This window comes from Hemitrygon akajei, chromosome 5, assembly GCF_048418815.1.
Source record: "Hemitrygon akajei chromosome 5, sHemAka1.3, whole genome shotgun sequence".
NCBI lineage: Eukaryota > Metazoa > Chordata > Chondrichthyes > Myliobatiformes > Dasyatidae > Hemitrygon > Hemitrygon akajei.
The window spans coordinates 150,945,029-150,971,590 of NC_133128.1; the positions used below are offsets into that span (position 1 = coordinate 150,945,029).

Here is a 26,562-nt window from a genome sequence, read left to right on the forward strand (position 1 = left end):
AAGGGAGAGTGAGCAGCCAGAGGTCATGGCGCCAATGACTTGGGTAGAATGGGGCAAGTGGTCCTACACTGTGAGTGTAGGGAGTTAGGGAGGAGGCTGAAGAGCAGGACCTCCAAGGTAGTAATTTCTGGATTACCTCAGTATAACATGTTAGTCAAGTTAGGAATAGGATGTAGTACAGTTGATTGAGTGGCTGAGGAAGTGGTGCTGGGGGCAGGATTTCAGACCTCTAGATTATTGGGATCTTTTCTGCAGAAGGTATTACCTGTACAAAAAGGATGGGTTTCACCTGAATCCAAGGGAGGACAATATCCTTGTGAGCAGGTTTGCTAGAGCTGCTGGGGAGGGCTTAAATGAACTTGGCAGGGGAAATAGAAACCAGAGTGAAAGGGCTTTGGATGGGACAGTTCATATACAAGTTGATGCAGTGTGAAATTGTGAGGAAGGACAGGCAGATGATATGGCAAATTTGCAGGCAGTGGGATGAGGTGAGGTGTAACATGGGGGCAAAATTGAAAAAGGTGATGGGAACAAGATTGAAGGTCTAAATGCACACAGTTTTCGGAATAAGATAGATGACCTTGTAGCACAGTTAGATATTGGCAGGTATCACTGAGTCACGGCTGAAAGAAGATCATTGTTGGGAGCTTAACATCCACCTTGTATCAAACGGTCAGGCAGGTGAGCAGAGGGAGTGGGGTGGCTCTGTGGGTAAAAGATGAAATAAAATCCTTAGAAAGAGGTGGCATAAAATCGGAAGATGTAGAATCCTTGTGATGAAATATGGCAGAAATTAGTGGGAAGTTAGAGGATTGGGAGGCTTTTAAAAACCAATAGAAGGCAACTAAAAAAAGCCATAAGGAGAGAAAAGACGAAATATGAAAGTAAGCTAGCCAATAATACGAAAGAGGATACCAAAAGTTTTTTCCAGATATAGTATATAAAGGGTAAAGGAGAGGCAAGAATGGATATTGGACCACTGGAAAATTACACTGGAGAGGTAGTGAATTTAAAGAGCAAACACGAGGAAATCTGCAGATGCTGGAAATTCAAACAAATTTAGGCTTTTCATTCCAGGATGAAGGAGTTGTCTTCCTTTTTTAAACAAAGGAGCTTCCCTTCTTCCACCATCAACTCTGCTCTCAAACGCATCTCTCCCATTTCCCGCACATCTGCCCTCACCCCATCCGCCCGCCACCCCACTCGGGATAGGGTTCCCCTTATCCTCACCTACCTCCCCACCAGCCTCCAGGTCCAACGAATAATTCTCCGTAACTTCCGCCACCTCCAACGGGATCCCACTACCCAGCACATCTTTCCCTCCTCCCCTCTTTCTGCTTTCCACAGGGATCGCTCCCTACACAACTCCCTTGTCCACTCGTCCCCCCATCCCTTCCCACTGATCTCCCTCCTGGCACTTATCTTTGTAAACGGAACAAGTGCTACACCTGCCCTTACAATTCCTCTCTCACCACCATTCAGGGCCCCAGACAGTCCTTCCAGGTGAGGTGACACTTCACCTGTGAGTCGGCTGGTGTGGTATACTGCGTCCGGTGCTCCCAGTGTGGCCTTTTATATATTGGTGAGACCCGACACAGACTGGGAGACCATTTTGCTGAACACCTACGCTTGGTCCACCAGAGAAAGCAGGATCTCCCAGTGGCCACACATTTTAATTCCACGTCCCATTCCCATTCTGATATGTCTGTCCATGGCCTCCTCTACTGTCAAAATGAATCCAAACTCAGGTTGGAGGAACAACACCTTATATACCAGCTGGGTAGCCTCCAACCTGATGGCATGAACATTGACTTCTCTAATTTCCGTTAATGACCCTCCTTCCCTTCTTACCCCATCCCTGACATATTTAGTTGTTTTTTTTTCTTCTCTCTGCCCATCACTGTGCCTGTTCTCCATCTCCCTCTGGTGCTTCCCCCCCTTTTTTTTTCCCGAGGCCTCCCGTCCCATGATCCTTTTCCTTCTCCAGCTCTGTATCACTTTTGCCAATCACCTTTCCAGCTCTTAGCTTCATCCCACCCACTCTGGTCTTCTCCTATCATTTTGCATTTCCCCCTCCCCCCCACTACTTTCAAATCTCTTAGTATCTCTCCTTTCAGTTAGTCCTGATGAAGGGTCTCGGCCCGAAACGTCGACAGTGCTTCTCCTTATAGATGCTGCCTGGCCTGCTGTGTTCCACCAGCATTTTGTGTGTGTTGTCTGGAGAAGTAGTAATGGGGGACCAAGAAATGGCGGATGAATAAATATTTTGTGTTAGTCTTCACTGCGGAAGACACCAGCAGTATGCCAGAAATCTGAGAGTGTCAGGGGGCAGAAGAAAGTGTAGTTGCTATTGCTAAGAAGGTGTTTGGGAAGCTAAAAGGTCTGAAGGTCCACCTGGACCAGATAGACTACACCCCAGGGTTCTGAAAGAGATAGCAACAGAGATTGTGGAGGCACTAAAAATGATCTTTCAAGAGCCAGTAGATTCTGGAATGGTTCTGGAGGACTGGAAAATTGTAACTGTTAATCCACTCATTAAGAAGGGAGGGGGGGGCAGAAAAGAGGAAATTATAGACCAGTTAGCCAGACTCAGTGGTTGGGAAAATATTGGACTCTATTATTAAGGATGAGGTTTCAGCGTACTTGGATGCACATGGTAAATAGGCCAATGTCAGCATGGTTTCCTTCGGTGGAAATCATGCCAGACAAATCTATTGGAATTCTTTGAGAAAGTAACAGGCAGGATAGACAAAGGAGAATCAGTGGATATTGTTTACTTGGATTTTTAGAAGGCCTTTGACACAGTGCCACACATAAGGCTGCTTAATGAGATAAAAACCCAAGGTATTACTAGAAAATTATTAGCACATGGACATAAGATTAGAAAAGAGTCAGAATAAAGGAGGTTTATTCTGGTTGGCTGCCTGTGACTCGTAGAGTTCCACATTGGTCTGTATTGGTCCTGCTTCTTTTCAAGTTATATGTCAATAATTTGGATGACGGAATTGATGGCTTTATGTCCAAGTTTGCAGTTGATACAAAGATAGGTGGAGTGGCAAGTAGTACTGTGGAAGCAGGGAGACTGCAGAAGGACTTGAACAAATTGAGAAAATGAGCAAAGAAGATGGGATATAGTGTAAGGAAGCGTATGGTCATGCACTTTGGCAGAAAGTGTATTCTATTTTCTAAATAGGGAGAAAATTCAATAATCAGAGGTGCAAAGGGACTTGGGTGTCCTTGTGCAGGATTCCCTGAAGGTTAACTTGCAGGCTGATGCAGTGCTAAAGAAGGCAAATGTAATGTTAACATTCATTTCAAGAAGACTGGAATATATAAGCAAGGATTTAATGCTGAGACTTCATAAGGCATTAGTCAAACAGCACTTGGGAGTATTGTGAGCAGTTTTGGGCCCCTTATCTAAGAAAGGATGTGCTAGCATTGGAGAAGGTCCAGAGGAGGTTCGCAAGAATGATTCAGGGAATGAAAGGGTAAACATATGAAGGGCATTTGATGCCTCTGGGCCTCTACGTACTTGCTGAAGTTCAGAAGGATGAGAGGGTATCTTGTTGAAACCAATCAAATATTGAAAGGTCCAGGTAAGAGTGGATGTGGAAAGGATGTTTTCTGTAGCAGGTGTATCTGGGACCAAGGGGCACAGACTCAGAATAGGATATCCCTTTAGAACAAAGATTAGGAGAAATTTTATTGCCCAGAGGGTTGTGAATCTGTGGAGTTCATTGCCACAGATAGTGTAGAGGCCAAGTAATTGGTTATTTTTAAAGCAGAGTTTGATAGGTTCTTGATTAGTAAGTGCATCTAAGGTCACAGGGAGAAGGCAGGAGAATGGGGTTGAGAGAGATAATAAATCAACCATGATGGAATGGTGAAGCAGATTCGAGGAGCCAAATGGGTTAATTCTGCTCCTATATCATTGTTTTAATTTGAAATTGTATGCTGTATTTGCAACTGGAAAATGTGAAAAAGCGTTTTCTCAAACTCCACTTTTAGTACTAACAAGCTGGACAAGAAAATAACAGGCTATCAACTCCTTTATGTGATTATTGCAGAATAAAGTACTGACATATTTGGACAATTCATGCCAGATACTATTGATACATCAAAAAGACCATTATTTAACACTTCAAGTTCCTGTGAAAATACAGAGGTGAAATCGGCAGATATATTTTGGACATACTTACTTCCACCATCTTTGGAATCCTTTTGTGAACAATTGTGTTGCTAAATAAGTGGCGCCTGCTTTCATAGGCTGCAGTGTTTACGAGGAGGAACACTTGTTGTGGAAATTCAATTAAAATATTGACTCAGTCCTTTCAAATCCAATCAAGTTTTCTTGAATATTTGATGGAATAACAAAATAATCAGAGTATGAATTTTTCTTAATTGTTTGTTACACTAGCTGGATTAATGTGCATAAATTTTACTTGGTTTGCTGAGTTATTTCAACAAAATAATGCAGATAATCTGGGAAAGAGTGATTACTGTAGTTTATTCCAACAATATTGCTGAACAACAATAAAATTCTGAACAGATGACCTGCTGGCTTATAAGTAAAATTGTCATCAGTCAATTCTTTGTTTCTATTAGCAAGTCTGTTCTAAGTTTCTTGACTTAAAATAAAACAATTTGCCAAGGCAGCCCCGTTAGGGAAGGGAACATTGTCCACAATACATAGATTAGTTGATGGAAACCTTAAGTATTGGTGACGAAGTTGAATATTTAATAACTCTACAAATGTATTTAATTGTCATTCCCTTATTTTTATCAGCTGTCATGCTTTAAATTGCCAATTTGGCACTGACCTGGTTTATCATATAGCATGAGACTCCTAAGGCCCATCATCTATTGTTTCAGCAGGAAGTATAACTTCCAATGGAAATCCCAACTTAGTTTTTGACCATAAGAACATAGGAACAGAATTAGGCCATTCAGCCCATCGTCTTCACCACCGTTCCATCATGGCTGATTTATCATCATGCTCAACCCTATTATCCTGCCTAATTTCAATAGGTCTTTGGAAATTGCTTCTTTAACTTCCAGACTGAGGCTCAACCAAGGTATCGCCTATTTCTCTCTCTCTTACAAGATTTAGGCATCCATTAACTTGGTTCATTGCTCTGAATTTCTCTAGCTGTTGCTACCAGTTTTTGTAGAAACTATGGAAATACAAACCTAACTGTTTTACTTACTATTTTTCTAAGTATGATGAAGTGAAAGGGAAGTGCCTGTGACTGACCTCACAGAAATGTACCCACAAAAACCCAGCAACATGATTTTCATGTTGCCTTTCTGACATAATTTGTAAACATGTATCAGTTCAATGGAATACTTGTGACTCAGCTTGAATTGTGTCATCATGCCAGATGACCTACTTTGAAGGATTCTCAGTAGTAGAAACCAGGGAGCAAGAAGTCTTCATCTTTATATATATTTAATTCAATTAGAATAAGGTTGGAACTTGCATTTGGAGGTTAAGATATAAATTGATATGTGATTACTTTAAACTCCTTTATTTTGAAATCTAAAACTATCTACTGCTGTGTGATTAGTATTTTGAGACTGAAGAGTTTGCTAAGCAATAATTTTAGTTTATCATTAAAACTCAAGTAGATGTCATTCAGCAAAGCATGTTTTTTTCTAGGCTTGCTAATAGAAATTGAAGAGTTGAAGGTTGAATATTTTACATATGGGCCATTATAAATATAATAAATATTGAATTTGTCAATTTTGTCAGAGAAGGCTTTGAATTATACCCAACAGCAGAGCAGGAAGCACTGACTGCAATGTAGATTTACACCTTTAACTGTGCCCGTGTTCTTAAGAGTTTGCTGTCAGATATAGTCCACTGTTAATGAAATCCTAATATCCAAATCTTTTTTTCCATACTTTGTTGCCATATAATTTGGTATGAGTATAAAGATCATTCTATAATTTAATCTTTCTCCCTCAATTGCTATAATTGCAGAGTTACTTCCATTGTCTCCTGACATCATTGCCCATATAAACAAGAACTGAATTTAAAAGGGAAGATGAAGGTGACATCCTTGATATCAAAGCAATATTGGGTTGAATGTGGCCTAATAAAACTGATGTCTAAAAGTCAGGGCAAAAATTCTCCACTGGTTGAAGTCATACTGTTGTTTTGGGAAGATATTAATATCAGTCCCGGGATGTTACTGTAGGCACTACTCATAGCTGTGTCCTAGATCAAACCATCTTCACCTGGTTCATCAATAACATTCTCTCCCTCATAAGGCAGAAAGACCAAGTATATGCTGATGATTACATAATATTCAATTCCAATAACCCACAGTTGTGTTTTGTGTAGATAAAACTGAGTACGACTCCATATTTGAGTTAACATTTTGTATTTTGTTGAAATAATTTGAGTATTCATCTTTAACTTCAATTAATACTGAAACAGTGTTTTGTTTGCATTACAGAATGTTATTCAATATTTACAGTACAGACCAAATATTCGCAAAATGACAGTCATCAAACATTACCAATACCAGTTTAAAGGCAAGTGCAAGAAATAGTTCTTGAAGTAAATGTTGAAGAACCTGGACTTCCAAATTGAATAAAAAAAAATATTTGGAAGAGAAAGTTCAGAATGTGGTTTGCTGCATCAATGGAACTTGAAAGGACCAAATTTCAATCCCAGCAATAGAAATGATACAATTTCCACATCTGAATGCCAGCCATCAACTATACGGCAATATGCACATGTAGAAGTCAGGTAAAGAATACACCGAGCCTTAACATACAGAATCAACTGGTTTGCTAGTGTTGTCAAAGCTCAAATGTGCCATAGGCACATGGAAAAAGTAACTGTTGACAAGACTGAGAATTGCACAGAGGTAAATTAATGAGAAAGAAACTGAAGCTAAAATTATCTCAATTGCTTTAAAAATTAAAAATATATGTGAATCAGCAGAAAAGTGAACAATCATAGGCAAGGATATGTGACAAGAACAGTTTGCTGTGGAATCAAGGGTGTATTCAAGTAACTCAGACCAAAAAAAGAGTTTCGGCAGAAACACATTATATGAGACACTTATTTTTTAAGTTAATATAAAAAAAATAAACTCAAGGCAAATTGATAATCATAATATCCTAAACTTAAGGCAATACAGTACAGGCTTTCAAAATTCCCCTTAGAGCACATGGTATCAAGAATCCAGCCAGACATTAATTCCAAAAAAATTAGCAAAGGTGGAATATGTAGGTAGGGGAAATGGTTCAAAAAGACATAAAAGTACTGAAGTTGTCATGTTAAGTATTTTTCCCACATCTGTGTCCATAGCCAGAGGATATGTTCTCAGAGTTCCTCAAATGTAAAGTGAATTTCAATTAGACCCAAGCACAAAGTACAGCATGAATAAAAAAATAAAACCTCTATGAACTCGTGCAAGCATACTAATGCTCAAAACAATAAACCTTTAAATATAATTAGAAATGTTTTAAAATTGTAGTTTAGTTCTATTTGAAATACAGTTATTAGCACACATTTCTGAATTGTGCCCACTACAACTATGTGTGCTGAGGAAATGAGCCCATTAATTCAGTACTGGCCGTGGGCTTATTTCCTCAGCACAGAGCCCAGTAATAACTAAGATGTAGTCTGTTTTGGGGAAGGTACTGGAATAAGACTGTCCAGCTGCTGGCGATGCCCAGTTTGATCCAACCATTCACAGAATTTCTTCTCCACCAGGTTCTGAAACAACTTCCGATGTTCTCTAGAAAACAGGAGAAAATATTAAGGAAGATCTGATAATGTTATAATTTTTCAACTGGGAAAATCATAAAATGAAATCTGTTCCACCCTGACAAATTTAACCCATGCTTGATAGAATATAGCCTGCTAATGGTCTTGAATTTAAATGTTTTCTTTTCATTAAAATACTGGAGTGAAATTCCCATTAAAAAAAAGAAATCAATTTAATAGGACACAGTATTCACTATCATTATACTGCTGAGCAAAATAAATCAATACTTTTGTACCAACACTCAGAATCTGAATGATTTAGTGATCAAGTTATGGAGCACCTTTGCATTTAAATGGCAGTATTTCAGACAATTTGGCACAAAACATGCAAATTACCTGAGAATAACATCAGGGATAAAGCTAGTTGAAGGCTTAGCCAAGATCAAAATGACTTAATAGCTCTAAATAATCCTACAATATCAACTATTTTTTTAAGAAACGTGCTGGGGTGATTTAATTCCAAAGGACTTGCCAGTGTGAACAAAAATACTTTATCATATGGATGAATAAAGTATGAACAATTATGATTTTTTTTGGAAAGCTGCAATAAATGGAAAGATGCCAAAATATATTGTGGTTGAAAGCTAAACTCCTCTAATAATTACATAGAAATTCTTAACAGAAGAATTTTACTGAAATGATCACCACTGAATGAGGGACCTTTTCAAAAATGCCCGTTGCCTACAAGTGGTTATTCTCCATTCTCAGATGCACTTAATAACAATCAGAAAAGGAACCAATGATCTGAGACTATATTTAAATCTGACAGTTGCACCTGACCACATTACAACTGAAATCAACCTTTCTGTGAGATAGCCTATAGTAGAGTATAGAATTACGGAGATATGAATTACTGAACTCCATTTGTGTCAAGACTCCAGTTCATTATCATTTTATATTGAGTTAATTGATTTCAGCACTGGTGTTACAAAGAACCTTGTAAAAATAATTCAGCCGAGTACTAAACTATTAAAAACAAACATGTTACATGTCCTAAAGACATGATATTAGTAATTTTTATGGTTTTGCAAACAGTCCTGACAAACATTACCAGGACTAAAATACTGCATTTAGAGTAACATACTTGGGTACTACTGATATACAAAAAGCAAATTGCTACTTCCAAAAGGAACAGAGAAGACCAATGCCATTCTGGAACTAATAATCTATTTTCAGTATACAAGTACTAACTTGCTAAGTCCTGCTTCCTTAACAGTCTTCTGCCAGTTCTGAATTTTCTGCTCTCTGTGTTTTATGGCCTTTTCATATGGGGGCGGCAGTCCTCCAGGAATCTCCATGGTGTCTCCCTCCATTTCAAATGGAATCACAAATACATAGAAGGCCTTGGGAGGTAATAGCTGATAGACAGGTATTTCATTGTTGTCCACACCAATACAAAATGGCTTATTCCAATAATTGGGAATTGTGGCTATCCCTGTTCGTGCCATGTGATCCTCCAACAAAGGATAATAGGTATGGTATGGGGCAAATGTTAAACTCGAGTTCCCAGACATTATAAGAGGGCGGGTAGTTGTGAGACAGTAGAAGGTACACGAAGATGACGATGAGACTGAAAGTCTGCGGCAGATAGCTATTACTTTCACATCATTACAGCCATGGATGTGGATGGTTGTTTGGACTGGGCCAAGAACAAAGGTGGTGTTTCTGCATTTCTCAATACTGACAGACCTGCAATGAGAAATCAATATACATATGATGTACATAAAACTAAAAATCTTTATAACTATTCACCGCATTCCAATCTATGTTTTCTGCTGACTATACAAAATAACTAAATTCTTTACTGCAAAGCACTAGTTTCTATCCTGAGGATGAGCAAGTTACTTTTTTCAAGACCATATCTGGTGCTGTTATCTTGAACACAGTCCAAACTGATTTTGTGTATGGACCCCAATTCGTGCTGCCATCAGTTATCAGCAATAACTCACTATTTGGGGTGAGGTGGGAGTGTAGAGGTGAATTAAAATAGGCTCAAACTAAATTTTACCATGTCATGATATGTGCAGTTCTTATTATCTACCCTCAGGAAAAATATTAATAAGATTGAAAGAGTGCAGACAAAATTCACACGCTGGTGCCAGGACTTGAGGACCCGAGATACAGGGAAAAGTTGAATAATACAGAATCTTTTCCCAGAGCATAGGAGAAAGAGGAGATTTTACAGAGGTATACAAAATTGTGAGAGGTTTACAACATTCAAGAGAAATTTGGGTGGAAGGGGTATGGAGGGCTATGCTCCAGATGTGGGTCAATGAAACAAGCAGCATAACAGTATAGCATGGACTAGATGGGCCATAGGGCCTGTGTCTGTGCTGTCATGCTCTGTGACTCCATGATGTAACATGTTATTGCATCAATTTTCTGTGCAGGGCAGCTCATTCAAAATGCATTTTGTGCACATTTGCTGAGTTTTCAGATTGTCTATTTAAACTCAGTACTAATGACTTTTCCAGTAAAATGAAGTATAAAGATCCCTACACTAAAGTAGTTATCATTGACTGAAGACTAATTACCTCATTGACTATTTGCTTTTTTTTAAAAAAAACTTTTTATTCAGACATTGAACCGTAACACCAAAAAACTACAATTGCATAAAGTAATATAAATATACTAACGTAGCCAATGAAATTGCTGAATGAATCAGTCTTTTATTGGAATGAGTACAAAAATGTCCTTCTTCAAAACTTTTACTTCAGAAACACTAATCTTACCTTAAAGGAGATAAGAGATATATGAAGCAGTCATTGCAGCGATGAATTTTAACATGAGCTCCATCCAGCTGATCGGAACTCTTCGCCAGGGTCTGTTTGTACACTTGTGTCATTATCACCACCTTGTGGCCTTTAGGTGCTGTGTAAGTATTGCATGAAATCCTCGCCCGCTTTGTTGTACCTTCAACTTAGAAAGAGAGAAAGCAGCTGTTACATATAGATAGTCCAAATGTCTGGATGTCACAAGTTAGTGATTAGACAGCTAAAGCAAACCTACTTTAATACCATGACACAACAAATTCAACTACAATAACCAAGTTATAAATCCAATCAACTAAATGAATAGCCAAATGAATGTCTGTTTTAAATGTTTCAGAAAAATGAACATAATACTGATTCTATTTAATTTGATGAGCACTAGAACTACAGAAATAAAGATGATATTGCCCACTACAAACAATACTTGCTGTAAGATTATTTCCAATAAGACTTCTGCGCTATTCCAAAAAGAGCATATATAAGATCATTCTTACCCTCAGCCATTAGGCTGTACAAAAGGTCAACCTATAGCCAGGGAAGTAATGACCTCACCCCCTCCTGCTAGACTGTTCGAGGAAACTTATTTTTTATTCTTTCTTACTTCTCTTCTAATATTTGAATATCCGTGCACTTGTAATTTCCTTTGGAACCAATAAAGTATCTATCTACTCACATTCGGAAATTCTGCTAAAAAGACACCATCTTTATAAATATTTATTTACTGGGTCCATGCTGGCTCCAAGCAGACTAATCATCCCATTAAATCATTAATCATCCAAGTTTATTGTCATAGGCACATGGTACAAGTGCCAAGTAAATACATATTTCCAATATTCCTGCAACTTCTTCTATCATGCCTATCAACTCCCTTTTAATTTTTCTGCCACTGATTAACCTATCCAAGGATCTTTGGTATATTATAATAAATTGGGGGAAACACTGGGGATAGTGTTCATTATTCTCTTAGGGAATAGAACTTCAGCACCTTAAGTCAAGATTGAATCAAGTTCCATAGGGTACAACCTACTGTACCAAACCTTGGGGTAACATGCAAACTCCACAGACAGCATCGAAGATCAGAAGCAAACTGCAGCCCCTGGGGCCATGAAGCAGCAACATTAACTACTGTGCTACCACATTACCCAGTTCATTTAAACTCATTTTCAGGAATTATGATTCGCCAATGTGATGTTACATTGTTCCAGAAATGTGGACTATGCCTTCCCTACCACTGAGCACATCTACTGTTTACGGAGCCCTGTCACAGGAAAACAGGAAAGCAGCATCTGTCCTCTAGCCATGTTCTCCTCGCGCTGCTGACACAGGGGCTTCAAGACACGCACCACCAGGCTCAGGAACAATTACCCCTCAACCATCAGGTGCTTGAACCAGAGGGGATAACTTCACTCACCCCATGACTGAACTGCTATCACAACCTACTGACTTACTTTCAATAACTCCATCTCATGTTCTCAATTTTTTTCTTTTTGTATTTGCAGTTTGTCACCTTTTGTACATTGATTGTTTGTCCATCCTGTTGGGGGGGGCGTCTTTCATTGATTCTATTGTGTTTCTTCTACTTGATATAATTGCCGATAAGAAAATGAATCACAGGGTTGTGTATGGTGGCATATGTACTTTGATAATAAATTTACTTTGAACTTTATTGAATGTGCTCAGTCAGTGCTGTTCAGCAAGAATGATCATCAGGTTGAAGTAGTTGGTGGATATGAGCAAGGTCAATACCTTCTTGAATAAGATAGTTGAGGACTAGCTATTTATTTCCAAATTAGGATGCCCTGTGATGCGGAGGAAAAAAAATATGCCTACACTCCAGCTTTAACTTTCAGCTACACTCTAGCCTTCTAAACAGGGCAGGGTGAGGGGAAAAGTTTGATTGTGTTGCTGAAGCAACCCAGAGAAATACAGATATCCATCTGCGTACTGCAATTGAGATGAATCAACTACGAAAGAAGCAAACCAAGAGCAAGGTGGAGAAACGACTTCGGATTACTTTTGATGTGCTGATGCATCAGAATGCTCTGTCTGACATGACTCCAACACATTTTGAAACTTTTGGAGCTGCACACATCCTGAGGCAGACCCAGTTCACTACAATGGAGACACAAGAGACTTCAGATGCTAGAATAGAGAACAAACAATATGCTGGAGGAACTCAGCTGATCGAGCAGCATCTGAAGAGGAAAATAAATTGTTTTCTGTGGAAATCCTGCATCAGGACTGACCTCCAGCAAATTGTTTGTTGTATAGTTTATTACAATGCAGGCTTGGGTCTTGTAGGTAGTGAAAAGATCCTGAGGAAGCTTGCTTTGCTGAACACATAGTCACTTTTCTGCTTTGTAACCAGTTAACATGGACACAATAGTTAGGTTTCTGGTCTCTTTAGATTATTGATATTGAGGAATACAATGAGAATAATACCATTACATGTCAAGAAATTACAAGACTCTTATTCGAAGTGGCACACAGTATTTAATGCAATAATCAATTAGCTGGAATATAAATGATATGAGAAAAATTATCAGAAAAATTGTGAATGAAGTAAAAGACCAGTCATCAGCAAAATCCATGACCGTTTCTTGAACTTGATAGCATTCTATCCTCAACATCACTGAACTGTCATTATAACATTGCTGTTTAGGAGTTTACTGTACACAAAATAACTTCCATATTTCAAAGTGATCAGACTGCGGAAGTATTTAAATGACTAAAAAAAAACTAGGACTGCACTGAAGTTGTGCAAGACACTATATAAGTTGTCTTATTATGGAGAAAAGATTATTAATAAATTAACTGATAATTGTATGCCTACGACATTGTGCCTAAGGAATACCTGGAATAATGTATTTTTGTATTTTTAACTCTGAAAGCCACCAGGTTTTTTTTCAGAAATTCATTATACTTAAATTTTAAAATACGTGACTAAATTAAAATAGATTTTCTTGCATATTTAAATACCTCATGCTTTACTATTAGTCAGGTATGCTTGTTATAAAGCCAGGAAAGAATTGACAAGAAGAACAGCCAACAATTACATGTTTGAGCACCTTAATCATTCTTGTGGTTCCTGATGATGGAACATGGACATTCAATTATGAAGTTAGAAATCAATGGTTGTGAATCATTGATATTAATTATCACTCAAGCAATGTACTTTTAATTATAATTGATTAGCAGCATTTTCTAACAGCACAGAAACTAACGGTCAGAGTTGGAAAGCAATTATGGAGTTTTTTTCCTCAGACAATTTCCCACAACAGACTGTATTGACAGTAAATGGTTCCAGCTTTCATATTCCAAATAAAAAAAGTCGAGCTTAATTCTTGTAATTATGTTATAATTACCAGAATCAGTCTTTTTAGTAGGTTGGGGAAATGCTCAAAAAAGAATACATTTTTCAAAAAACAACCTCTGCTTGCTACTAGCACCTAACAGCCCACGTAAACTTAATACTTTTGAAAAAATATACAGTATCTTGTCACAGATTGCAATAAATGAAACATCAAGGTCAAGTCCTCAAAAATTACCTTGCTGTGCCCATGCTAATTTCTTTCCTTTTTGGAAACAGAGGGCAGTGCCAAATGGATTGGGTCCAAGCACACTTCTCAGCCAGGCTTCCAGCTTATGGAAATGGAACATCTTGGAAAGCTTGGAGTAGCCAGTTGTACCCAGGATTGGTTGCCAACGAGCCAGTTCATGCACAGGGTATATTGCTTCATTCCGACCGATGCTTCCTTCAAAGAGAAAGTCCAAGGCTCTAACTGCTTCCGCAGATATCATGCTGTCATGGGTTGTGTGGGCCGAAATGGTAAGCTGTTCAGGGTCAAGCAGAAGTTCCAACAACTCTGACAAGTGGCTCAGAACAAATGTTAGATGGTTATGGTCATCCATGTTCTAGATTACACAAAAACAAGAAAAAAGGCTTTGAATAAATATTTCAGTACTAGCAGTTTTTTTTTAAACATTTCGCTACATAAGACATTGTTATGGAAAGTTAAGTTGCATTGTTTTGTGTACCAATGAATAGATGGTTGTAAAATTGAGAGAAAGCAAAGGATGTTTTAAAATAGCTTTGTTTCCCTATTGGATTCCACCATAACGTATGCTGCCATGTCCTTTTCTGCTCTCTACGGTCAAAAATCTGGAGAAGTATGATAACAGCACAGTAAATCATTAACGATAACAAATTGCATGACAAGTCCAACTTTAAAAGTTGGTAGTAGACATAGGAGCAGAATTAAGCCATTTGGCTCAAGTCTGCTTACCTATTATCCCTCTCAACCCCATTCTCCTGCCTTCTCTCCGTAACCTTCAATGCCCTTGTTAATCAAGAACCTATCAATCTCTGCTTCAAAGCTACACAATGGTTTGGCCTCCACAGCCATCTGTGGCAATGAGTTCCACAGGTTCACCACCCAGTGGCTGAAGAAATTTCTCATATGTTCTAATGGGACGTCCTGGTATTCTGAGGTTGTACCCTCTGGTCCTAGACTCCCCCACTATAGGAAACACCAGCTCCATGTCCACTCTATCTAAGTCTTTCAATATTCGATAGGTTTTATTAAGATTACCCTCTTTCTTATAAACTCCAGTGAGTACAGGCCCAGAGCCATCAAATGCTCCTCATATGTTAACCCTTCATTCCCAGGATCATTTTTGTGAACCTCCTCTGGACTCTCTCCAATGCAAGCACATCTTTTGTTAGATAAAGGGCCCAAAACTGCTCACAATACTTCAAATATGGTCTGAACAACGCCTTAAAAAGACTCAGCATTACATCCTTGATTTTATTTCCTTGTCCTCTCGAAACAGTGTGTTTGCCTTCCTTACCACCTTATCAACCTGCAAGTTAATCTTTAGGGAATCACAAATGGAAATGGAAGTGTATAGACATAAGCATGTGTATTTAAAAAGGACATTCAATTGGAGCATAGAATATAACATGAGCGAGTGTTGTTTGATAACAATTGATGGAAAATTCATGACATCGTTCACAGAAGACTCCTTTAAAGCTTCCAACACAAGCAAGTTTTGGGGACCATTCATAAGAATTTAGGACAAGCAATTGGAAGTACTATAACAGGGTTATACAAATACTTAATAAGACTTCATTTGCCAGCTTTATAAAATGCAGTGTTATTGATTCCTTTTAAATAGTTTATTATGAGTCCTGAGAACCATGTGCATTACACTGCAGGACATTACAATGCAAAAAGTCCATTGTATCTTTGCTGGCTCTTTACAATAACAACACACCAAAATCCACACTTGAGCATCAAGACTTTCTCCCAATTTTTGTGGGGATTGCTTAAAAAGCCACCAGTTATGGTCCATTCCTAACTGCCCGTGTGATGACAGGCCGTGGTTACCGTACAAATGGATTATTTCCTCAGCCATTTCATGACGTAGTAAGAGCCTAGTCACACCAGAACAACAAAAGCAACAGATTTATTCTCCTAAAGGCATTTGTCAATGAATTGTGTTTTTTTAATGTAAACCAGTGGTTTGATGGCCACAGTTTAATGGACTTAAAAATAATTAAGCTCTACAGCTGCTACGGTAGGACTTGAACTCTGATCATGGAATTTTTAGTCCAGAATCTTAATTACTAATCTGCTATTTTAAATATTGCAGTATCATGGGGATCTGATTCACATAGATGGTTAGATAGAAATTACAAAAAAAGCACTGCTTTTAGAGTTGATGGAAAGAGGTTTAACCATATAAATAGGAATCAAGTAGAAAATTTGAGTATCTAAAAATTGCAGTGACTAACCAAGGAAATAGAACTTCAAAAAGGTAAAAAAAAACACTAACTGCAGGGAAAATTGGCAATCACCAACAAATCATTCTGGATAATTAAAGATCTTGGACTAAAATGAGCTGAATAAGGATTTCTCTGTAAAGTAGTGTAATTAGTTTTGCTACAACAAGTGTATGGGACATTGGAAAAAAAGTTGAATTTCCCCATGGGGATGAATAAAGTATCTATCTATCTATCTATCTACATTTTACTAGTTTTAGGTATATAATCCGCTTTGGAAAATTTTAATTTATATATTTAGAAATAGAACTACAAATTAGTAATGTTTATTTGATGATGATTTAGAATGCAATACATTTTAAATTGGCTCATCATGTTTGATCAAAATTCATATTTTACCTGAACAAACAGCAAACTAATATAATCTTAAGTATAGATTTACCAAGTAAATAGCTTTTTCTATGAAATAAGATGCCAAGACTCCTGATTTTTGATTGCAGCTGTTGACATTGAAAAACAACTATTTATTTGGACTCAAAATTAATGGAAGATTTCAGCAGTAGAGCCTTTAATTATTTTTTGGAAAGGAAGCTGGAAAAGAACAATCAACAGGCGATAATTGGAGTTGAATTTTGGCTTGGAATTCCTTTATTTCTATTACTGTTACTGAAATGGGGAAACGAAGAATTGTCTCTTGCCGACTGTGTTACATTTTCTGCTCAATAGCAAGTAAACAACGCACAATACAGAGGTGAAGTTTACATCCAACATAATAAAGTTAATTGCATTTCCTTTCATTTGGTAGGTGTATAGGCATTTTATTGGTAAGCCTACCTTGCTCTGAGAATTAGATTTTACATCCAGATCAGGAGATCGTGACCTGGGACTTGGCCATTCCTCTCCAATCAAAGATGTCCGTAGAGAAACTTTGTTCAGCTGTTGAACATAAAGAAACAGCAGGAACTGCAGTGTATCCACTGATAGCTGTGCGAAAAAATAAATTTATGTTTTTTAAAACTACACAATTAAAATATTGTACATTTTGTATCACATTTTTGTGTTACACAAGACATTGCAGCCTTTTACAAAACTTATTGTGTCAGTAAAATTACTCCAATATACTTAACTACCTTTTATATCAGAAATATTATCTTCCTTGTATAAAGTTAATGCTGTGAAACTATCTGCTTTGTGCTTTGAAAACTTCTCAACCATTATAGGAAATTAGAACAAAATGTAACAAAGTTCTTGATATTATTTCCTGCTGTCTCCTCAAAAAATCAGGTTATCAAGCTAAATGAACAAATTATTAATTTTTCATAAAATGTTATATTCCTTAGCTTTCTATGTCTGCACACTTTGCCTTCACTTGGTCCTCCTAACATAGTAACTCCAAAAGTAGAAAGAGCATCCTAGTTCAAACCCTTACCAGCTTTCATACTTTTTCTAATGAGCATTCTTTGAAATACACTCTTATGAGTACCAATTTGCATGGGACAACTACTAAAGTGTATTTTTACAATCACAATCATTAATGGAAAGTATAAACTAATCAAAATGCATCTGCACTAATCAATGTTTTTCTAAGGTATCAGGTAGTATATGGAGGCAGCTTTAAATAAAGACATTCCCAGAATGTGCCAAGTCAGATAATCTGTCAGAAATTTCTGAGCCTCTGAAATGGACGAGCACAAAAGGCTGAAGGAACACAACCATGAATGTCAATTACACTATAAACTGGATATATTGCAAATAATCTTTCTAAAACCATGTCAGTGCTGGAATGAAGTAATTTGCAAACTTGCTCCATTGTGACTCATCTAACAAGCCTGGTTCTTTAGCTACAGATATAGAATTGGTAAAACTGAAGCCTTTGCATGTCTTCTCCATCAGTTAACCAGAAATGCATTTTCAGGAAATAGTAGATTCACTTCCGTACGCCACCAAGAAGAACCTGTACCGAACATTTCCGTAGCCAGTGATGAATATGGATGACTAGGATTTCAACGAGATTATTCTCCACGTTAGTAGGAGTCAAAACTATTAGGTGTTGTGTCACTTTTACTATTCTGCAAAAACGGGGATTTCAAAAGCTGCCTCATAATTCTACATATAACATATATATCCTGATAAGTTCATAAGGCAATAATCTTTGTTGAAGAATCCCAGCTAAATGGTAGACATTATTGAACACTGAAAACTATAACTTTAATTTACCTCTAAAAACAGTAAATAAAACTATGCAAACTTTAAGGTATCACTCAAGCAGCCTATTACTGCAATCCACAACTATGGTGCAGGTCATGCATATTATGACTAAATATTCATGAAGAAAGTCTGTGGTAGAGCAGAGGGGAGTTCTATGATTGATTAAAATAATAGACTATAATTTCTCCACTACCAAAAAAGAATTACAAATTCTTAAAAGAAATTCATGCCTTGTTTTTAAGTTTGTCAATTTCTTCTTCCGATCTGCAGCAGGATACCTCTTCAGCCCACTGTAACCTCTCCTCTGCAGTTTTCTCAAGAAGAATGTCAAATGTTTCAAAATACAGCCATGCCAAATTTTCAGCTAGCTGCAACTTTCCACAGGCAATATGCCTCCACATAGGCCAGGAAAGCCTGGGATAACCGCCATCTCCTCCCTTTGTTCGAACGTACGTTGCCATCTTTCGAAGATAGTGCATGCTGAATTTTGATGGAGGTGGGATCTGCAAGACGCCGACAACAAAGGTTTCATATTTTGCCCACAGCCGGACACATGGTCGCTCCATTTCTGTGTAAATGGAAATATACAGTATTTCATTTCACAGTTCACTTAATGACAAAATAACTTAAATATTTTTAAATAGTCATTACTCCTTTTGCTTAATTATTAAAAACTTGAAAATCTCCCTCCAAGTCACTCACCATCCTGACTTGGAAACATATCACCAATCCTTCATTGTCGCTGGGTCAAACTCATGGAATTTCCTCCTGAACAGCACTGTAGGTGTACCTACACCTCAGGGACTGCAGTGGTTCAAGAAGGCAGCTCATCATCATCTTCTCAAAGGCAACTAAGGATGAGCATTAAATGCTGGTGACGCCCACGTCCCGTAAATGAATAAATAAATAAATTAAATATATACGGATTTCATTCAGGTCCAAATGATAAATGCAGTTAATTTGAACTTCCTTTTCTATGGATGTCCTTTTCTTTAGCTCTACCAAAAGATAATCTTCCTGAAACATCCCAAAACAAAAATCTACGTAAAGCTGGTCACTTGAATGATCTGAAAAAATAAATTGTACGCCTGCCTAAAACTCAAACTGTACAGCCATTTGGATTACTTCACCCTTCCAAAACTCACAAATCATTACCCAAAACTTGGGAGATATGGAAAAAATTCACTCACTGAACTTATGTGAAAAACATAAAAAAAATCAACACCAAATTTTATCTTTCTCAACTTGAACTTCTTTGCATTATGGAAGATTGTAATACAGTCCCACTTTTTAGTCCAAATAAGGTAGTGTGGCGACCCAATTACTAGCACACTCGAACCGGCTGACAATTAGCCAGCGTGCAGGCACAAAGGCTAGGTCCGCAACAAAGGAAGAAAGCCTGAGGGGGTTTCAGTACGTGCCTCTCGAGGCATCCGGTGGGAGAGAGAGGCTTTAAAGCAAGGCTGTGAAGTTGGAATAAACTTTATCTTTGACTGCTGTTTACCGACTCCATGTCGTTATTTTAGCGCTGCGTGTAGCACACCGCTACAATTGGTGACCCCGACGGTCCAAACGTTTTTGGACCGGAGATGAACGACGCCGCATCTGTTCATGCGGTTTCCTTGAAACTGCCAAGCTTCTGGACGCTACAACCTCACCTATGGTTTCAGCAAGCAGAAGCCCAATTCCACGTTCGGCAGATAACCTCAGAGGACACCCGTTACTACTACGTGGTGAGCTCCCTCGACCAGGACACAGCGGCCCAGGTCGCGGAGTTCGTACAGTCTCCCCCGGCGGACGGCAAGTACACGGAATTCAAAGCCCTGCTCATAAGGACTTTCGGGCTCTCCCGCCGCGAGCGAGCTGCCTGTTTACTGCACCTGGATGGCTTGGGAGACGGCCTCCATCAGCTTTAATGAATGAGATGTTGTCTCTGGCCAACGGACAGACACCTTGCCTCATGTTTGAGCAGGCATTCCTGGAGCAGCTGCCCGAGGACATACGCCTGCTGCTGGATGATGCGGATTTCAGTGACCCCCAGAAGGTGGCAGCCCCGGCGGACTTGCTGTGGAATGCCAAGAAGGGGAGTGGGGCGTCCATCTCACTGATCACCCAGCCACGCTCCCAGCAGCAAACCAGTCCAGGCCCGGCCGCAGAGCCCGCTAAACCCAGAGGCCAGGGTGTGGAGCCCAACGAGCAATGGTGTTTCTACCACCAGCGGTAGGGCGCAGAAGCCCGCCATTGTCGCCCGCCCTGCCAGTTCCCGGGAAACGCCAGGGCCAGCCGTCGCTGATGGCTACGGCCACTGGCCATCAGGATAGCCTCCTGTATATGTGGGACAGCAGGTCAGGACGCCGGTTTTTGGTTGACACCGGTGCCGAGATCAGCGTCTTACCTCCGACGAGTTACGACACCCGCAGCATGGCGCCGGGTCCCCCCCTGCAGGCCGCGAATGGCAGCACAATTAGGACCTATGGCACCCGTCTGGTGCAGCTACGGTTCGGCGCCAGCCAGTTCACGTGGGACTTCACACTGGCCGCCGTAGCCCAACCGCTTCTGGGTGCGGATTTCTTGCGGGCTCACAGCCTACTGGTCGACCTGCCCAGGAAGAGACTGGTTCACGCCGAGACCTTTCAGACGTTCTCCCTGGGTGCAGCCCAGTTGTCAGCCCCTCACCTCGGCTCCATCACGCTGTCCGACAACGACTTCACCAGGGTCCTGGCGGATTTCCCATCGGTTCTGGCACTGCAGTTCGCGGCAGCCATGCCCCAACACGGCGTACAGCACCACATCCCGACCCAGGGACAACCCCTCCACGCCCGTGCTCGGCGGCTTCCCCCGGACAAGCTCCGACTGGCGAAGGAGGAGTTCAAGAGGATGGAGGAATTGGGGATCATCCGGCGGTCCGACAGCCCATGGGCCTCCCCCCTGCACATAGTGCCCAAAGCGACAGGGGGCTGGAGACCATGCGGCGACTACCGCAGGCTGAACGAGGCTACAACACCGGGCCGCTACCCTGTGCCGCACATTCAGGACTTTGCAGCAAACCTGCACGGCACACGGATCTTCTCCAAGGTAGACCTCGTCCGCGGTTACCATCAAATCCTGATGCATCCGGACGACGTCCCCAAAACGGCTCTCATCACCCCGTTCGGCCTTTTTGAGTTCCTCCGCATGCCGTTCGGCCTGAAGAATGCCGCAAAGACATTCCAGCGGTTGATGGACATGGTGGGACGCGACCTGGACTTCGCATTCATCTATTTGGACGACATCCTCATAGCCAGCAGCAGCCGTCAGGAGCATCTGTCCCACCTCCGACAACTCTATGCCCGGCTGAGTGACTACGGTCTAACAATCAACCTGGCCAAATGCCAGTTCGGGCTCGACACCATTGACTTCCTGGGCCACAGGATTACCACAGACAGGGCAACCCCTCTGCCCGCTAAGGTAGATGCGGTCCGCCATTTCCCCCGACCCACCACGATCAAAGGCCTTCAGGAATTCGTAGGTATGGTCAATTTCTACCACCACTTCCTCCCTTCAGCTGCCCGGATCATGCGCCCCCTGTTCACCTTGCTGTCCGGTCCGGGCAAGGACCTTACCTGGGACGAGGAGTACGCTGCCACTTTCATTCAAACGAAGGATGCCTTGGCGAACGCCACGATGCTAGTGCACCCCAGAATGGACGTCCCTACCGCCCTCACAGTGAACGCATCTAATACGGCAGTCGGTGGGATACTGCAGCAACTCATCGCGGGCCGCTGGCAACCCCTGGCGTTTTTCAGCAAACACCTGCGGCCACCCCAGCTCAAATACAGTGCTTTCGACCGGGAACTGTTGGCGCTATACCTGGCAATCCGGCATTTCAAGTACTTCTTAGAAGGTAGGCCCTTCACCGCATTCACGGACCACAAACCGCTTACCTTTACATTCACGAAGGTGTCCGATCCCTGGTCGTCCTGCCAGCAGCGCCATCTGTCCTACATCTCTGAATACACGACGGACGTCCGGCACGTCTCAGGTAAGGTCAATGTCGTGGCGGATGCGCTCTCTCGCCCTAACATTCACGCCCTTTCCCAAGGGGTAGACTTTGAGGCGCTGGCTGAGGCACAGCAGGCAGATGAGGAGATCCCGAGTTACAGGACCGCAGTCTCCGGTTTGCAGCTCCAGGACCTCCCCGTAGGCCCAGGTGAGAGGACCCTACTCTGTGACGTCGCCACCGGCCAGCCCCGTCCCGTCGTCCCGACACCTTGGCGACAACGTGTTTTCGACTCTATTCATAACTTGGCGTACCCCTCCATCCGCACTACCGTCCGGATGGTCTCCAGCAGGTTTGTTTGGCACGGACTCCGCAAGCAGGTCCGTGAATGGGCCAGAATGTGCATGCACTGCCAGACAGCCAAGGTGCAGCGACACACCAAGGCCCCACCACAGCAGTTCCACCCCACCCACTGGCGTTTCAACCACATTCATGTGGATATCGTGGGCCCCCTGCCAGTGTCGCGAGGAGTGCGGCACCTCCTGACTATCGTGGACCGGTTCACAAGATGGCCAGAGGCGATCCCGCTCACCGACACCACCTCCGAATCTTGCGCCCGGGCACTGATCGCCACCTGGGTGTCCCGCTTTGGTGTCCCGGCCCACATTACCTCCGACAGAGGCGCCCAGTTCACCTCCAGCTTGTGGTCAGCGATGGCCAGCCTGTTGGGGACTCAGCTGCACCACACCACTGCCTACCACCCACAGTCGAACGGACTGGTGGAGCGTTTCCACCGTCACCTGAAGTCGGCTCTCATGGCCCACCTGCGAGGAGCTAACTGGGCGGACGAGCTTCCCTGGGTCCTACTCGGCATCCGTACGGCGCCCAAAGACGATCTGCACACTTTGTCGGCCGAGTTGGTGTACGGCGCACCCCTGGTCGTTCCCGGGGAGTTCATACCAGCCCCAAGGGGGCAACAGGAAGAACCCACAGCAGTCCTGGGCAGACTACGCGAGAGGCTCGGTGCCCTGGCCCCCATACCCACTTCGCAGCATGGGCAGAACCCGACCTGCGTACCCAAAGACCTGCAGAACTGTAAGTTTGTGTTTGTACGACGGGGCGGGCATCGGCCACCGCTGCAACGGCCCTACGAGGGGCCGTTCACGGTGCTCAGGAACAACGGGTCCACGTTCGTGCTGGACGTTGGGGGGAGAGAGGAGGTTTTCACGGTGGACCGACTCAAACCGGCCCATGTGGACTTGGCGCAACCGGTCGAGTTTCCGGCACCGCGGCACAGAGGCCGACCTCCCAAACAGGGTCCAGCCCAGACTGTGGACATTGGGGGGTGTATCGCCGGTTCTGGGGGGGGGGGGTTATGTGGCGACCCAATTACTAGCACACTCGAACCGGCTGACAATTAGCCAGCGTGCAGGCACAAAGGCTAGGTCCGCAACAAAGGAAGAAAGCCTGAGGGGGTTTCAGTACGTGCCTCTCGAGGCATCCGGTGGGGGAGAGAGGCTTTAAAGCAAGGCTGTGAAGTTGGAATAAACTTTATCTTTGTCTGCAGTTTACCGACTCCGTGTCGTTATTTTAGCGCTGCGTGTAGCACACCGCTACAGTAGCAGCATTAAACGTGTTACGTGTGAAAAACACTTGTAACACTAGGTGATTTAAGCTATGAAGTTTTTTTAAAGAGGAAAACGTAAGCTCAACATGCATTTGCAGCCATATGTAAATATATAAAGATTAATATTTATGGGTAAAATGTTCCTAATTTTTCTCTCACCCCAGTTATTTTCTCCCCCCCCCCCCCCTTCTGTCGGGCAGAATTGGCGAAGACAGTATTTGACAGCATCTATCACCACACTCAAGGGCAGCTTCTATCCCACTGATAACTGATCTCTTCTTGCTCAATCTCCTAATCTACCTCATCGACTTTGCATTTTGCCTAACTACTGTACAACGATTTCCTTTCACACCTCCTCAATCTATCTACGGATCAAATGATGTGTCTGGATTGCATACAAAACAAGCTTTCCACTGTACCTCAGCACACGGGACGCAAATAAACCAATGATCAGGATTCTAAAGTAAAACAGAGCCAATAAAGTTCCTTGTCACTTTTGCGATGCCCTAGCAGTTAGCGGGCCAGGAGATGAGACCAAACAACACCTCCGACACCACGGATCTCCTGTGACATTTGAACCGCGAGTACTACGAGTAAATGCATCAGACAGGAGGAGGGCAGAGAGACCGGGGGGCCATGGCCTCTGCACCGTAGCAGGAACCCAGAGTGGCACGTGTAGCCTGTGTTCCTCTCGCAGATCCGCACCCGGAGATACGCAGTCCTCACCGGCCAAGCCGCCGCCGCCGCCGCCGCCGCCGCCCCTGCGGGGTCGCCACTCCGCCGCCCGTCGGTTAGCGCCGCCGAGCGCGCGCCAACAATTCGCCGCCGCCTGCCGGGAGCCAAGAGGCGCCGATGGGCGGGAGGAGGCGGCGCAGAGCCAGCAGCGCCGCCCTAGTGGCGGGAGAGCAACAGGCCACGGCGGTGGCTCGACCCGGGAGGTCTCCCCCCTGCTGCTGAATTCCACCAGCACCTTGTTTAACGTTTCTCCACCCGCGGACAGAGCGAGACTAATCCGGGCGTTTAGAAAAGTCCAACGACAAATTAAAATGGGGATCAAGAAACTGTAGATGTTGGATTCTAGAGCAAACAATAAATCCCAACCGGTATCCTTTCCAGAGCTCAGCAAGTCTGCATTTTGGGACAAGGCTTGATTTTGCATCAGTCTCCTTACTGACACTTATAAGTGTCCCGACTGAGATGGTCTGAGTGGTCTCATTCACGACTTCCATCTCCTAACCATCTTGACACAAAGCTGTGAGTTCTGTGGTGCTAATGTAGGACCTGCGCACGCTGTCACAAAGTAGAGCAGAAGGTGTTTGATGAGACAAATGGGTGGGTAACAGGTTTTAATTATTTTAGGTATCCTGCGTATTCCTGATACATGTACTTGAGGTTCTTTGTCAACATGAATGCATCCTTTGGTGATGGACTAGGCTAGGGTCGAGAGTCGGTGGGGGCTGCTACATATTTTCAAGAATGATTTAAGAACATTAATGAATACTTTTCACTGTCCACCCACCATGACAGAACTGGAGCTTCAAGAGTCTGGTATTAGACACAAAAAAAGATGGCCTTGTAGCGGTGTGCTACACACAGCGCTGAAATAACGACACACAGTCGGTAAGTCGTTTCGAGACTAGTTTATTCAAACTTCGCGGCGCTGGCATTTAATCCCTAGCGCCCGCCCTCTCCGGGCGGAAATGACATCAGAGGTGCATTACCAAAGTCTCTCCCCGCGTGCTGGCTATTTGTGAGCTGGTTTGCCTGCGCAGAAAGTGGGTCACCACATAACCCCCCCCCCCCCCAGAACCGGCGATAGACCCCCCAATGTCCACAGTCTGGATCAGCCTCTGTTTGGGAGGTCTGCCTCTGAGCCGCAGTGCCTGAACCTCAACCGGCTGCGCCAAGTCCACATGGGCTGGTTTGAGTCGGTCCACCATGAAAACCTCCTCTTTCCCCCCAATGTCCAGAACGTACGTGGACCCGTTGTTGTTGATCACCTTGAACGGCCCCTCGTACAGCCGCTGTAGCGGTGCCCGGTGTCCGCCCCTTCGTACAAACACAAACTTACAGTTTTGCAGGTCTTTGGGTACATGGGTCGGGGTCCATCCATGCTGTGAAGTCGGTACGGGGGCCAGGTTGCCGAGCCTTTCACGTAGCCTGTCCAGGACCTCTGCGGGCTCTTCCTCTTGCCCCCTTGGGGCTGGTATGAACTCTCCTGGGACGGCCAGGGGTGCGCCGTACACCAACTCAGCTGACGAGGCGTGCAGATCCTCTTTGGGCGCTGTGCGAATTCCAAGCAGGACCCAGGGAAGCTCGTCCACCCAGTTAGGTCCTCTCAGGCGGGCTATGAGAGCCGACTTCAAGTGACGGTGGAAGCGTTCCACTAGTCCGTTCGACTGTGGG

At 42.6% G+C, this 26,562-nt stretch overlaps 1 protein-coding gene across 4 annotated transcripts; it reads right to left on the reverse strand.

The window, feature by feature from the left end:
• Window positions 1-6,369: 6,369 nt before the first annotated feature.
• On the reverse strand, window positions 6,370-25,127 carry tbccd1 (TBCC domain containing 1). Of its 4 annotated transcripts, none has more exons than XM_073046870.1 (8): window positions 24,883-25,127; window positions 19,253-19,401; window positions 18,781-19,118; window positions 17,177-17,326; window positions 14,106-14,472; window positions 10,519-10,705; window positions 8,978-9,475; window positions 6,370-7,757 (listed from the first exon to the last, which is right to left on the reverse strand). In XM_073046870.1, the coding sequence occupies exons 2-8, from the start codon at window positions 19,269-19,271 to the stop codon at window positions 7,631-7,633; spliced, it is 1,686 nt and encodes a 561-aa protein (XP_072902971.1). In that variant the 5' UTR covers window positions 19,272-19,401; window positions 24,883-25,127; the 3' UTR covers window positions 6,370-7,630. The 4 variants fall into 4 exon arrangements, with proteins under 4 accessions (XP_072902971.1, XP_072902970.1, XP_072902972.1 ...); XM_073046869.1 differs by lacking the exon at window positions 24,883-25,127 and adding an exon at window positions 24,576-24,824; XM_073046871.1 differs by lacking the exon at window positions 19,253-19,401.
• Between the last annotated feature and the right edge of the window lie 1,435 nt (window positions 25,128-26,562).